Source organism: Syngnathus floridae, chromosome 15 (assembly GCF_059516105.1).
Source record: "Syngnathus floridae isolate MCC-2025c chromosome 15, RoL_Sflo_1.0, whole genome shotgun sequence".
NCBI classification, from domain to species: domain Eukaryota; kingdom Metazoa; phylum Chordata; class Actinopteri; order Syngnathiformes; family Syngnathidae; genus Syngnathus; species Syngnathus floridae.
The window spans coordinates 5,691,923-5,705,538 of NC_142427.1; the positions used below are offsets into that span (position 1 = coordinate 5,691,923).

The following is a 13,616-nucleotide window of genomic DNA, read 5'->3' on the forward strand; positions in this document are numbered from 1 at the left end:
TTAGAATGCTCATAATTTCAATTTAGATAAAGTAAGTCTAGACATAAATGTCTCTCTAGCCAGACACAAAGCCCGTTTTAATGCTTCCCCACCAGTGGCCTTGAGGCGTCCACTAGATGAAGTCAGCAGGAGCATTAACTTTGAATTGTCAGCTTGCTGACGAGCTCATATTCTTTAATGAAATGGGGACTGGACACCTTCTGTTTGGCTTCCGGTGCCGAGTACATGCACAGTGTTGCAGATTTGTGTAAATGACCAGTGTTGGCTTCCACGTGCGTTTCGTTAACAGATGGAGCAGCTTCAGCCTCGAATAAGGAAAGGGGAAATATTTTTACACTCATGAGTCTGTTGATGAGAATATGGTCAAATGTTTTTTTTATGCTTCTGGGTGAGCATTCAGTGTATAATTGTATATCTGTCCTTCATGCCCACACAGGAGAGAAACCTCACCAGTGCAGCATCTGCTGGCGCTCCTTCTCCCTGAAGGATTACTTAATCAAGCACATGGTGACCCACACAGGGGTGCGAGCCTACCAGTGCAGCATCTGCAACAAGCGCTTCACCCAGAAGAGCTCTCTCAACGTCCACATGCGGCTGCACCGTGGCGAGAAGTCCTACGAGTGTGTCATCTGCAAGAAGAAGTTCTCCCACAAGACCCTGCTGGAGCGCCACATGGCCTTGCACAGCACGGGCAGCGCCCTGGCCGGGCTGACGGGCCCCGCCGGCACCCCCGGCCCCGTCTCCATCCCCGTTTCCATCCCCATCCCCCTCCCCATGGCCGAGCCCGGCGCCGGGGTGGTGGCCCTCGCCATGCCCGTGAGCGGAGGAGCAGGAGAAGGGCCCGGGGTCCCGACGGGAGTAGGCGTGGCAGCGGAGGCCAGCTGCCAAGATGGGACCACCTACATGTGTTCCGTCTGCCCCGTCAAGTTCGACCAAATGGAGCACTTCAACGACCACATGCGAATGCATGTCTCTGACGGATAAGTACAACTAGATAAACTACTCCAAAAGAATGACAAACAAAATGGCACTAGATTTTCCTTTTCTTCTTTTGAGGTATGGAGAGTAATGAGTATAGACACTGGCACATTAAGTTTCCCAAAAAAAAACAAAAAACAAACAGATTTTCTTTTTTGTTATTCTAAATAAACAAAAAAGATGGTGGCCTTAAGGCTTAGTAGTTTGATATTGATCTACTGGATGGATCCTAACTACAGGCCTCTAAATGTATGATTTCCTAAAATACTGATTTATGTGTTGAACACTACCGAAAGGCCTACGAAAGAAACGTACACACAAACACACCTTTAGTGTAGATCTATCTGAGCGATTATAAGTGTGCATTGTGTGTGGATCTGCATGTTTCCCAGTGTGTGTATGTGTGTGTGGAGGGTTTGTGTGTGTGTGTGTGTGTGTGTGTGTGTGTGTGTGTGTGTGTGTGTGTGTGTGTGTGTGAGAGAGAGAGAAATGCCATTTAAAATGGCAGTTGTGAACCCATACTGACCTGTTTGGAAACGATAGATGTCCAAACTTACTGTGGTATAATTTACAACAACAATAACAACAAGAAAAAAATCATCTGGGTTGGGCTATATATTCCCTCTAAAATACTGACAGTCACAAGATTGCCTTCTAAAGACAATTGAAAGAGAAAAAGTAAATTTGACACTGGGTTTTATTTATTCCTATGGTATTAAGAGATTATAATGCAGCTGTTAAGGTACAAATTTCAATCACTTCCCATCAAAGATGGCGGGAATAATATTTCGTATGTTTTGTAACTGTCCATGCATTTTTGATGATTTAGTTTACTAAATTAAACTGTGTTGATGAGACAAAGCGAAAAAAAAATCTGAAAAAATAATGTTTTTCTGAACTCATTTGCATACACTGCCACTAATCTCCTAAAAGACTGTTAGTCAAGGTTACAACAATCATAAAATGAGAGCGATTTTTTTTCCTCCTCCTTTTTTAATACTATTTTCATTCTTAGCCTTTTTCCATTTACAGTTCGAGCAGCTCAGAATACGAGATGAAACTCCCTCCTTCGTATTTGCTGCTCCACCACTTAAATCGGACTCCTGTAGATTTTAAAACAAGATTTATCTCAAACTATTGTTGTTATTGATTATCCTACGTGGTTTTTCGTTTTCTTTTCACTCAGTTTATGTATCAGAGGTTGACTGTGGATATGAACAGCGCTAAAAAGAGAAACATTTAATTGCAGTCCCAATTAGTTTTTGAAATAGTTACCGTCTGATTGTAAGATAGAACCTGTTCATAACGATACGGCACTCACTCAAACAGACTGCTGCGTTCTGAAAGGAAAGATAGGAGGAAAACAAGTAGCTCTCCCACACAATTTTTATATATATATATATATATATATATATATATATATATATATATATATATATATATATATATACGTATATACATATGTATGTATGTATGTATATATATATATATATATATACATATTACACGCACACTCAACAAATTGTGGATGAACTTTTACATAATAGTATACATTCCAGTTTTTCTAAAAGAAAAAATCCACGCATCATGACAGCACTGTAAACTGATATTTGGATTTCAATATTTTCAACAAATAGGACACACAGATGCACCAACTCATAAACACACAGACTGTTTACAGTGTGTGTGTACGTGTGTGTATATATATATGTATATATATATATATATATATATATATATATATACATATATATATATATATGTATATATATATATATATATATATATATATATATATATATATATATATATATATATATATATATATATATATATCCACACAAGTGTTCAGTAGTATACACAAAAAATAAAGACACACAATTCCATTGTGAAGGATTTGCTCCTTTGCGTGAGCAAACTTTTGTAGTTATGTTGCTCACAGTGCAGCAGATATAAAATAAACCCAGACAAAAACGTGCTATTTTGCACATTTTCTTAAAATGCCTGTGCTTAATATTCAATCATATTCATTAAATGAACTATGATTTTTTTTGTTGATTCAATTTTAAAGTCAGAAAAGATAATTTTTTCGAAAAAAAAAAATCTTGATAAGTGGACTGCGTTATTTTGTTGCATATATGTTGCACTGCTTAAACCAATAAGTGCACTACTGTTAACAGAGATATAGTTTTAGAAAAGAGGATTTTTTTAAACAAAAAAAAATCTAACATCTGGTTATAGAGTTCACGTGTTAGCATAGCTTTGTTTCAATTTGAAAGTAATTGAGCGGTTCTCGGCTCTCGTTATTGCTTGCAGTCACCGACAGTATATCAATCCATATACTGTTTGTACAGTACAGTACTTGTGCCGATGCAAGCATTTATTTAAATGTGTAACATGACGTGTGCGCATCTATGTTTGATCTTTTTTTTTTTTTTTTTTTTTTTTAAGGTAATGTTTTATGGAGTCACTTCCCTGCAACTCAATAATTCAGTTGCATTTCTTTAAGAGACAGAATTTTCCTGAGAGCCAAACAGTGAAACAGTAGTAAGACAGTAATAATCACGACTTCTGTCAGTCTCGGCGGTAGTGATAATAACAGCCATTATCACGCTATGAATAATAATAATAATGATGATTTATTATTGTGTGTGTGCGTGTGTGTGTGTGTTACATAGATGATATCCATGTCCTAGTACAAATTTTGGGTGGGCGTGGATTGGTGATGGAATGCAGCTTCTTTGATAATACTGTATGTGTCTGTGGGTTGTGCACCGTCGTGTCCTTTCCTTCCTTTAGTGGGTGTCGTCTGTCTGTGTGCTTTTTAAGCCGAATCAAACTGTTGAGAAGCAAACTATCTTGACCTTGTTAGGGCTTCCTTTGCAATATGCAGCGCAGGTACGAGACGAGGAGCGACTCCTCACCAAACCTTTTGGGCTCGCAAGAAATCATGAGTCGCAAGTCATTTCCAAATTTCATCCAACGTGACTGAGATTCTACAGTAGTTTCTCCAAACCGTGTGAACTTATTTTTCACATTTCCTCGTCTCATTTGCGTATTGGCCTAAAAAAAAAAAAAAAAAAAGTCAAATCGAATAAATGGTGTGCCGTCTCTGTTTTGTAGCTGTCGCTGCCAGGATGGCAAATGTGCTGCATGCTAGTGCTAGTGCTATTTGTCTTGACACAGCACGTGGAGGGTCATCTCTTGCCTTAACAGACAATGCACTAAATAGTCTATGTAAGCAAACTGCCGAGTTCTCTTTTCCAACAGTATTGCCACATTTTTGGGCACACAGCTTACGGTGTTTTGTCAGCCGAGCACCAACACTGCCAAACTAACTTTCAGCGCAGAGGCAGACATGTTTGCGTGTAATGTACGTATTCAGTGATTTAGCATTCCTTCACGGCACCCGCTTTTTGCATAGTTTGTGTAATCACATATATCCAATGCACTATAGACTGTAGCTAGATGAGTACAACCAGCTTTGTGGTATCAATGGTCTAAATAGTAGGTTAAGTAGCTTGTCGTTGGCTTTGGACAATATTTCATTTCAAAATTACACTATAAGAGTGTCTTGCTATCATTTTTATGTTGTTGTTGTTGTGGTGGTGGTGGTTTTCTGGAATAACAAGTAGCCAATCTCTCCGGATGAGTGCTAATAACTTATCCCATCATCAGTTGACTTGTTGTATGATAAGATTGGAAGGAACTGAGCCTTCTTCTTCTTCTTCTTCTTCTTCTCCCTGGTGTGCATTAGCTTCCTTTCACTGTCCATACTTATACAAGACAGTATATTCTTTATTCTGCTTCAGATACTTGTGGGTGGTGCTTCACAGTCTTTTCTCGGGTATTGCAAAGAAAAATTGTAAAAATGGTTTAAAAGATTGCAGCCCCTTTTTGGGAAAGAAGGTCCTTTGCGCATTTCTTGTACTTTCAGCTAAGGGAGATTTTCCTTTTTTTGGGGTGGGGTGGGGTCAAAACGTTGGCTTATTTTCCAAAACAAACCCTATTGAATGCTGGATACCAATCTCACAGCTGTTTGTGTTGTGTTTGCCAATCATATGACATGTTTTATTTATCTTAGTATAGACATTTGGGGTCTACAATATGTTGTTATGTCTTTCTAGCCGTACATTTGATTCTTCATTTCTTCACAGTACTTCTTTAGTTCATCCTGCTTTTGTGTTCTGGTGATCACACAGTACGGTGGTGTTGTTAATACATACATATAGATTTCATCTAGCTGGGTCGAGGGTAGTCAAGTAATGAAGTCATTTCTTTCACAGTGTATTATACATATGCGTACAGTATAGGCTTTGCATCGAGGTGAAAATACAGGACAGGAATGGTGAGGGTTCATAGTAGTGTCCGTCTCCATCAGTTTTTCTTTGTTCGAGCTTGAAATAAGTCACAGTTCAGAATAAAACCACTCAGATTATACGTAACAGCTTTTTATTTGCTCTTCTACAGCACACATCAGTGTGAAACAGATAACGTCTGGTAAAGATATTTATATATAAATATATAAAATGTATATAAAAAAAGAAATCATCATCTCTCCACACAGTTGAATGCATTTCTCCTTGCGGGATATTGGAAATATACCTATCAAGTGCCTAGCAGTACAGTCAGCAACTATACAGAATTTTCACAGTTTTTCTCTCCTACATTGCACAGATACAATATATTCACAATGGTCTATTTAGTTAAAAATATACGACAGTATTTATACAAATAAAACCAGGTGGTTGTGAATGCATCGGAACCCTTTAAAATACCTGAAATGTTCTATACATACATATACAGTAAAAGCAGGTGTGTTTTTTTTCCCATGTATGCTATATGGAGGATTCAGAGATATCAAAGATGCACAGTCACTTACAAATATTTAATGACTGTTTTCTTCTTGCACGTTGTTCACATTTGTCATGGGAAGGCAATGCGGCTTGGCGATCAATAGAAGAAGCCGCATGAATGTAAGGTGCTGTGACTTTCAGCTTGTCCCCTCAGCGATTTTATTATTATTTTTATGCAGCTTTCGGAGTAGTTGTGGGTAAATATCAAATTGTTAACACGGCATCCTCAGTAGATTAGCAGTTGGCTATGTTTACCCGATGCTAAATTTTCTCATCTCATATTAACGAATGTTTTAACTTCCTGCCTTCATACAGCCGTACAATGGGGCCACGTGCAAAAAGAAACTAGCATTTTTTTTTTTTTTTATAACCCCTCTTTGGCGGTAAAGTCTTATAATCAGATTAGAAAATTAAGTGAACACAACACAGGATTATTGCACAAAGATCTCTAAAAGCGCTTTGTGTCAGACATGAAGTTTTCGGATGGCGATGACGGTGTAGCTGCGAGATGAAAGGTTTTGGACCGGCTCATTATTGTGTCCCCTGTGGACTCATTACCACACTTTCATTCTCCAGCCTGGTCAACATGCCAAATTGAAAATTTTAGCGGGGTGGGAACACTTCACATTAAAACTACTATTGTCAATTAGTACAAAGGACTATTAAGGCCGCACAGAAAAAAAAAAAAAAAGAATTGTTCCATGAGGACAAAATCCTCGAAAATTTAACAGCCTAACTACGGTAACTTTGGCAAAATTCCTAATTGGGTACTTACATTCTAAATTAGTTCTGAAAATCAAGACATCCCCTAGGTGAAACCAAATAAAGTGATTGCCTTTACTTTGATTCTTTAAGTCCTCCATCATTCATAGTTTTGACTAGGAGAAAACAGCTATGACTATAAACAGATATTTTGGGGGGGAAGGCTTAGTTTCATTGACATTCAAAACCAGTATAGGCAACATGATAACTTGTCCCTGTCATCCACCCATCAATCACACACAGTCTACATCCACCCACAATTATATTCCCGATGACCGTTTTTCTCCATTATTTACACAACACTATTGCATCTTTTTAAAGCTGCCAACTGTCGTATCAGTACAAGTCTACTGTATCATTTAGTCCTGTTAAAAATCTTGCAGTGGTTCTCAAACTGCGTTATAACATCTATTATTATTATTTTCCCCAAAAAATAAGGACATTGAAATAATGATGAGCCAGTTTTTTTAATTTATTTGAATAAAAATGATTAGATTTAACGATTATTTTAGGACAGATGAAATGACATTGGATCATTTCCCTCTGCACCTGTGTTGATTTCTCTGGTTGGGAATTAAAAGATTATGCGGTTTAAACATTGATGAATCTGTATTTAAATAATGGTTCAGTTCAGATGGATTGCACATCAATGGTAAATTAAAAACTTGTACCAAAACAAATATTTGAAAGCATGTAGATTAAAAAAATGCATTGTGCATTCAAATTAAATACAACTAAACTGGTCAGGGTAAGGAAAATTAATTATGCTGTTGAAACTTCCTTCGCTGACCGCTAGAGGGAGCCCACATAACACCAATGATACTCCCGTTTGAGAATCACTGCTTATGGCCATTTTTGTTCAACTCGGTTGCATTCCCGTTCAATCCAGAACATTCCAGTCAGTGTTCCCCTTCAACAAAAATTAATCTGTATTTCATTTAATTTGCCTTTTTTTTTTTGACACAAAATCAAAAAGCTCTCTAGCTAGACCACTTCTGTAGACAACATGCACGACAACACATTTAAATATTTGGCCTCAACGACAAACATTAAAAACAGACGTCATCAAGACTTAAAGTAATCATTGGAGCCGTATTTATTTTCTGAAGTCCATTTGGTGAGGAAAAACGGAACTAGACATTGTTAGTTCGCACAAACCAAAGAAGGGTTGAGATTGTTTTGGAGAAAAAAGGGGTTGTTTTCTTGATGTTGTTTTTGCTTTTTGTTTTAAAGGCAGAAAGCTTAATGTTTATTTGTAGTGTTTTGCTTGTCTTCATTTGTAGGGCTAGGATTAGGGTAAGGGCAAAAAAAAAAGGTTTTTAATTAGGAAATCCTATAAATCTATTCAAAAATGCACACCCATTGATATTTGTTTCAATAAAACCACATTAATTCTTCCACAAACAAACAAACAAACATTGAACATGTGTCATCCCCACCTTGAACTCATCGATGACCCCTAAAATTCACTTTTACATTATTTTACATTTAATAGATTGCATTTTTAAAATTTACTCTCTGTTCTTAGCTTTTTTTCCCTCTACATATCGGATTTACACATTATAAAGGCTATCCCTGCAACAACAAAACTAACATCACAACTTTTTGAAGACGTTTAGCCATTTGTACTTGATATGGACCAAGATGTTAAGTTTGCACATATTTGTAAGTTATGAAGCCAAAAACTGAGAATAACCACAGGTGAAATATCGTTATGCTCACCGGAGCAGCAAAGAACAATTCGATATAAATGTGCTCCAAAATTGTCATTATTTTGTAACAACAAAGCGTCATCCTTAATTTTGTTTTCAGAGATTCTTGTCAAGATTCTGGAGTATATTATTTTATTGTGTGCTCTCAAAATAGGTAATTGAATTGCGGTAATTGGTGTAAAGACAAATTGCTTGAATTTACAAGCCGGGCACTTTCTCGTCTTTTCTTTTGGTTATCTGGCTTTTTGTTGCTCTGATATCTTTTATGTAGATGGCATGCTTTTTTTGTAAACTCAGATGTTGCTTGTGTGTATATTTTGTTTCTGCCTCAATCCTTTTGCTATCTTATAAACTCACCCAGTAACTCCCTTGGGAAGAAAAAAACCCTTGTCAGAAGTAGAGCTGTTGTAGTAAACGGTAGTTAAAGATGACATCAAACTAAACAACCCTGAGATATATGCTGCAGTAATGTGTTTTCGACTTTAGTTTTTGGTAATTTATCCTCCAAGTTTATACTTTATTATTATTGTTATGAAACAAGCTTGTTTGAAATGTTTTGACTGCTGTTCTGAAATAGGGGAGAATTTTTCAGTATGTGCATGGACGTCTTTTTTTTTTTTTAAATATAATGATTTGTCAAACACTGGACTGGAGTGAGTTTTCCAACATTTCCAAGCTGAGAGATGTATTTGACAGACATGACTGCACAGGAAATGGGGAGGGGGAGGCTAATTTTTGAGATGTCGAGACATTTCGTTTTGTTAGGGTGAAGGGGGGGTGTATACCCACGTAGGTGACCCGCTCTTCCCAATCGTTGCTTGCCAAGGCATAATAATCAATTCATATGTTGATTGGGAAAATTCTGTTGATCGTGCGCAATTGCTTGTTGCATAGCTGTTGAGTCCAAATGAAGTGCATCGGTTGGCTTAGAAACAGGAATTCAGAACATTTTTTTTTTTTTTTAGATCAATTGCTCATCAGATGTGTATTTTTTTGACGAATAATAATGATAATACCCCTCCTTAGTCCACTGGGTTAGGGTAAAACATCATAAAGGGATATTCCAGATTGGACGCCTTCTTGCTATGGTTAAGCCGATAATAAACCAATTTTCTCATTGTTCCACTTTCTCAAGCCAGAAAAGAAATTTGCACTAAAGACTCATTTTGGTCTTCTATCAAAAAGCAATATTATTCACTGAACAACTTGTCAAAACCATAGTTGTTTGTTGGCGTCCGTCGTGGCACACGTTGATGTTTTCCGCTTTTGAGGGGCATTCAAGTTTCCTCCCGGCTTTGCTTATGTAGACAAGTCAAAGCAGAAGTGAGGTAAATGAGATAGGTTAGGTTAATAAGGGAGGGGATCCATTCTGAGTCTTCATCAACTATTGTCGTGTGAACAAACTAAAACGTTGATTATTTGGTCATTTTGAGGTTTTTTTTTTTCTTCTTTTTTAATCTAGAACGTTCCAAAAATGAAATGCACCTTTTTGTGATATAAACTGCATTTGGCTGCATCCACCAAATCTCCTTTTTCTGTCCCACCATCAAAGTCAAGGTCTGACCTTGACATAAATTATTGTTTAGTGTAAAAAAAAAGAGAGAGAGAAAAGTCACCATCATATGCGGCAAAGTAGCTTTCCTTCCTGTTCCCACCGCTTTGTCTGGTGTCGCGGTTTGTCTGAATATGTTGCGTGTTCGAGGAAGCATAAGTACGTGCCTTCTTGTAATCTCGTTATTATTGAGAAGCTGAAGCCAGCCAATTGTGTTTGCACTAAAAACCAAATTGCTTTTTGTTTTGTGATGTAGACTATTTAAAGCGAGCTTGTTGCGTCACTTTAAACCGTACAGTATGCATGAGGGTAATTTGGCCCATCCGTCGACCTGTAAACAAACCCAGTGCAGCTTCTTGAGGATCGTGTGAATATATCTCGGCTTTCGATTCCATCTCCTTTAGTCATCCGGTTTGTCACAGTTTCAATTGTAAAAAAAAAAAAATTAAGAAAAAATTGAAAAAAAAAAAGTTGTGATATATATTTAAAAAAAAAAAACAGGCAACACCATAACTACAATACTGCTTTTATGTTCACATGCCACGATAAGAGAATTAAGCATTCTTTTTTTTTTTCAATCCACGGGAACGCATGAGGTCGCCTCAAGACTCTTGGTCAATTTAATTTTATTTTAACTTGTATTTATTACAGATTTTTGTCAACAACTAATAAAAAAAAAAAGCGTACATGTGTTGAGTCTTAAAATGCACCTTATTCATGTCAGTTCATGTGGGGAAAACAAAAGAATAATGATTTTTTTTTTTTAGGAAAAAAAAAGGCTGGCAATGTAATATCTCTAATTTAGCACCTTACTACACAGCATGTTTTCACTTTATGCCAGTTTAGCTCTTCTTTCATTTGGAATCTCATATTTGTGCGACTTGCTCATTCGTGGGATGTGCCAAAGTTTGGAGGCGATCTCCCCAACTGTTGACACTTATCATTTTTCTTCTTTTCCTCCTCCTGCTTCAGTTCTCGCAAACTTTCCTATAACTAGTGTGTGGAATCCATTTATCTCAGCAACCAGTATCATAACTTGCCATTCTACAATAAGCCCTGTATTTCACATATATTTACCAGTGATGTGTATTCGTTATTATAAAGAAAATAGCCGTAAAAGCTTCATTATGTTACACAATATTGTGACTTTTTTCGAAAAACTGTGAAGACTTATCTTGCATATACTTTATACAGAAGTATTAAGCCTTAATACAAAAGACTAAAAAAAGTGTGGAAGAATAAACTGATTGTTGCTAAGTAAGGATGATTTTTGTAAATGTTACCAGCACTTTTTTTGTAATTTTCACTCTCTGAGGTATTGTACAAGTTCAAGCTGTTTGTGAAGTTTGATTATGAAGGAATAAAAACTAGTACTTTCCTGTACTTCACACAATGTTTTGTCTGCCTTTTTATTTCCTAGCAATTCTCACAAACCACAAATACGCCACAAATAGGAAAGTCAAACACAATCCATTCGGGTTTGTTTTCCCATAGGATATGATGGAAATAGAAACCGGGTGATCAAAAAAGACTTTTAACACTCTTAACTTTGATGACAAATGAGGGGGTAATAACAGTAATAAACTTTTCTTTTTAACATCAACTGTCACACAAGTATAAAAGTAGTTTGGCAACATCAATACAACACTATTCCTGGAGAAATTGCGCGTCAAGGCGAAGAAATTGAATAAAAACTTATTGACTGTTAATACAGACATTTGAATCTGAATAATAGTTACATTTCTGTCATCGGCAACTATATGTCATTTCTTCAGTCTTGGATATCTACTGTATTATTATTATTTATATTAGTTTTATTTATTTATTTATTACTGATTGGTTAAATTTTTTCTTGTGTGCTATTAATTTATTTATTCACCTATTTTGTGTTGAAAAAAGGAAGACATTTGATAACATTGGCGTGGTTTTGTAAGTGCTTTTCTTGTGAAAAACCTGCCTCTACCTCCAGCGACCCCTGGGTAATTGCATTTGAGACCCCTGTTTTACACAAAACCACTACTGTGTATTTAGCATGAAGGTCCAACGAGAAACATTGGGAGGGGCTGTTGGCAAGATGAGGCCGAGCGGTTTAAAGGGATTGGCAGGACCTTTTTTGGCGTGTTGGCCTTTGGGAGATGACTCCATTTAACTCATGAAAAACAACAACGCAAAAACATTTTTAAAGATCAGTGTCACAGGATCAAGTGTGATACCTACACCGGTACCACAGAAAATTCGGCTGAAGTGGAACGGAATGCCCTGGCAGGAAGTGACATATTTCCAAAGTAGGAAGGAAGTTGCTTTTTTTGATTTGTTGTTAAACACATTTGAACACACACGGTAACATTCATGGTTCGCTGCAGGTTTAACTATGTATAACCCTAAACTCTAAATCCCAACCATATGCCCAAAACCTGTCCCTTAACCCTAAAGACTGACTTCAACCCTAATCATGAACCCTAAGTCTGACCCTTATCTCTCAACTCTGACTGCAACCCTAAGAGGACACACAAAATAGTCTTACATGTGTATCAATCAGCAATAATAATAACATACAGAATGAATAAATTTATTAATCAGTACCCAAAAAGTAACTCCGTTTCTAAAAAAATGGTGACAGACTATAACATTGCGCTTTAGATAGGTAGAGACAGACAGACAGACAGAATGATTGATTGATTGATTGATTGATTGATTGATTGATTGATTGATTGATTGATTGATTGATTGATTGATTGATTGATTGATTGATACTTTATTGATCCCCAGGGGAAATTCAGTTCTCATCAGGATCCACACCCAAGTGTGGGCACACAAGAGGTTAAAGAACAGATCTGCATCATAAATAAACAGTAACCCCCCACGTTGAATTAAAAGGTCTCACGGCATGAAATAGAAATGATCCCCTCATGCCTTTCCGTGGAACACGATGGTGTCAACAGCCTGTCACTGAAGCGCTCCTTCGCTTGGTGACAGTGGGTGGACGGGGTTTCCCTTGATGATTCTTCCACAGACGTCCCATCATGCAGCTCTGCGGCCACAAGAGAACCTGCCTCCCCCTTCACACAGAGTTTACATGTTAAAGCACGTCGAGCAGTACGGTCAGCCTTCGTGCTCTTGAAAGATTCCCTGGCTGAGGTGCCGCAGACAAAAAACGCACACTAAATGCTCCGGATCCGTGTTGGCTCGTGAGTGAACTGTTTGTTCAAAAGAACGACTCTTTTTAGTGAACGAGAGTGACCGAATCACTTCCTAAAGTGATTCGTTCTTTTTTCAGTTCATATGACTTCAACCAGTAAGTGTCAGTAATGCCCATTGAAGCTGGTGCCACCTCGCGTAAAATAAAACGAAGAAGAAAATGACGTAACTTCCCGTTCACGAACGAGTCGAGAATTGCATTTCCCGTTCACCAACGAACGAATCTGTGAGTGAACGACTCAGTGAGTGAGTGATTCGCATTTCCAGTTCATCGCAAGAACGGATCAGTGAGGGAACGAATCCTGACTTTCCCGTTCGCGAACGAGTTAATGGGTCACCTGCCTTCCTTCCCGTGCATCAACGGATCAGTGAACGTGTTGCGTCTCCCTCCTGGCGTGAACTATGTAAGCCAGAATGTCGATTTACGAGGAAAGAAAGAACCACTCACTGAAACACCACTTCTTTTATGCGCGTTTTCTCCAAGCTAACGGCTAACTTTATTGCATGAAGGGATGCGCCGTTATGCAACAACGGGGAGATTATGCTTCTCTTTGGGTA

At 37.6% G+C, this 13,616-nt stretch overlaps 1 protein-coding gene across 1 annotated transcript in view; it reads left to right on the top strand.

Annotated features, from left to right (window-relative positions):
- zbtb20 (zinc finger and BTB domain containing 20) overlaps positions 1-11,253 on the top strand; it is a 30,014-nt gene extending 18,761 nt beyond the window's left edge. Inside the window, exon 4 of the mRNA XM_088398589.1 lies at positions 437-11,253. Coding sequence (XP_088254715.1) covers positions 437-984 — 548 coding nt within the window. The 3' untranslated portion in view covers positions 985-11,253. The remainder of the gene's footprint in view (positions 1-436) is intronic.
- Positions 11,254-13,616: the final 2,363 nt, after the last annotated feature.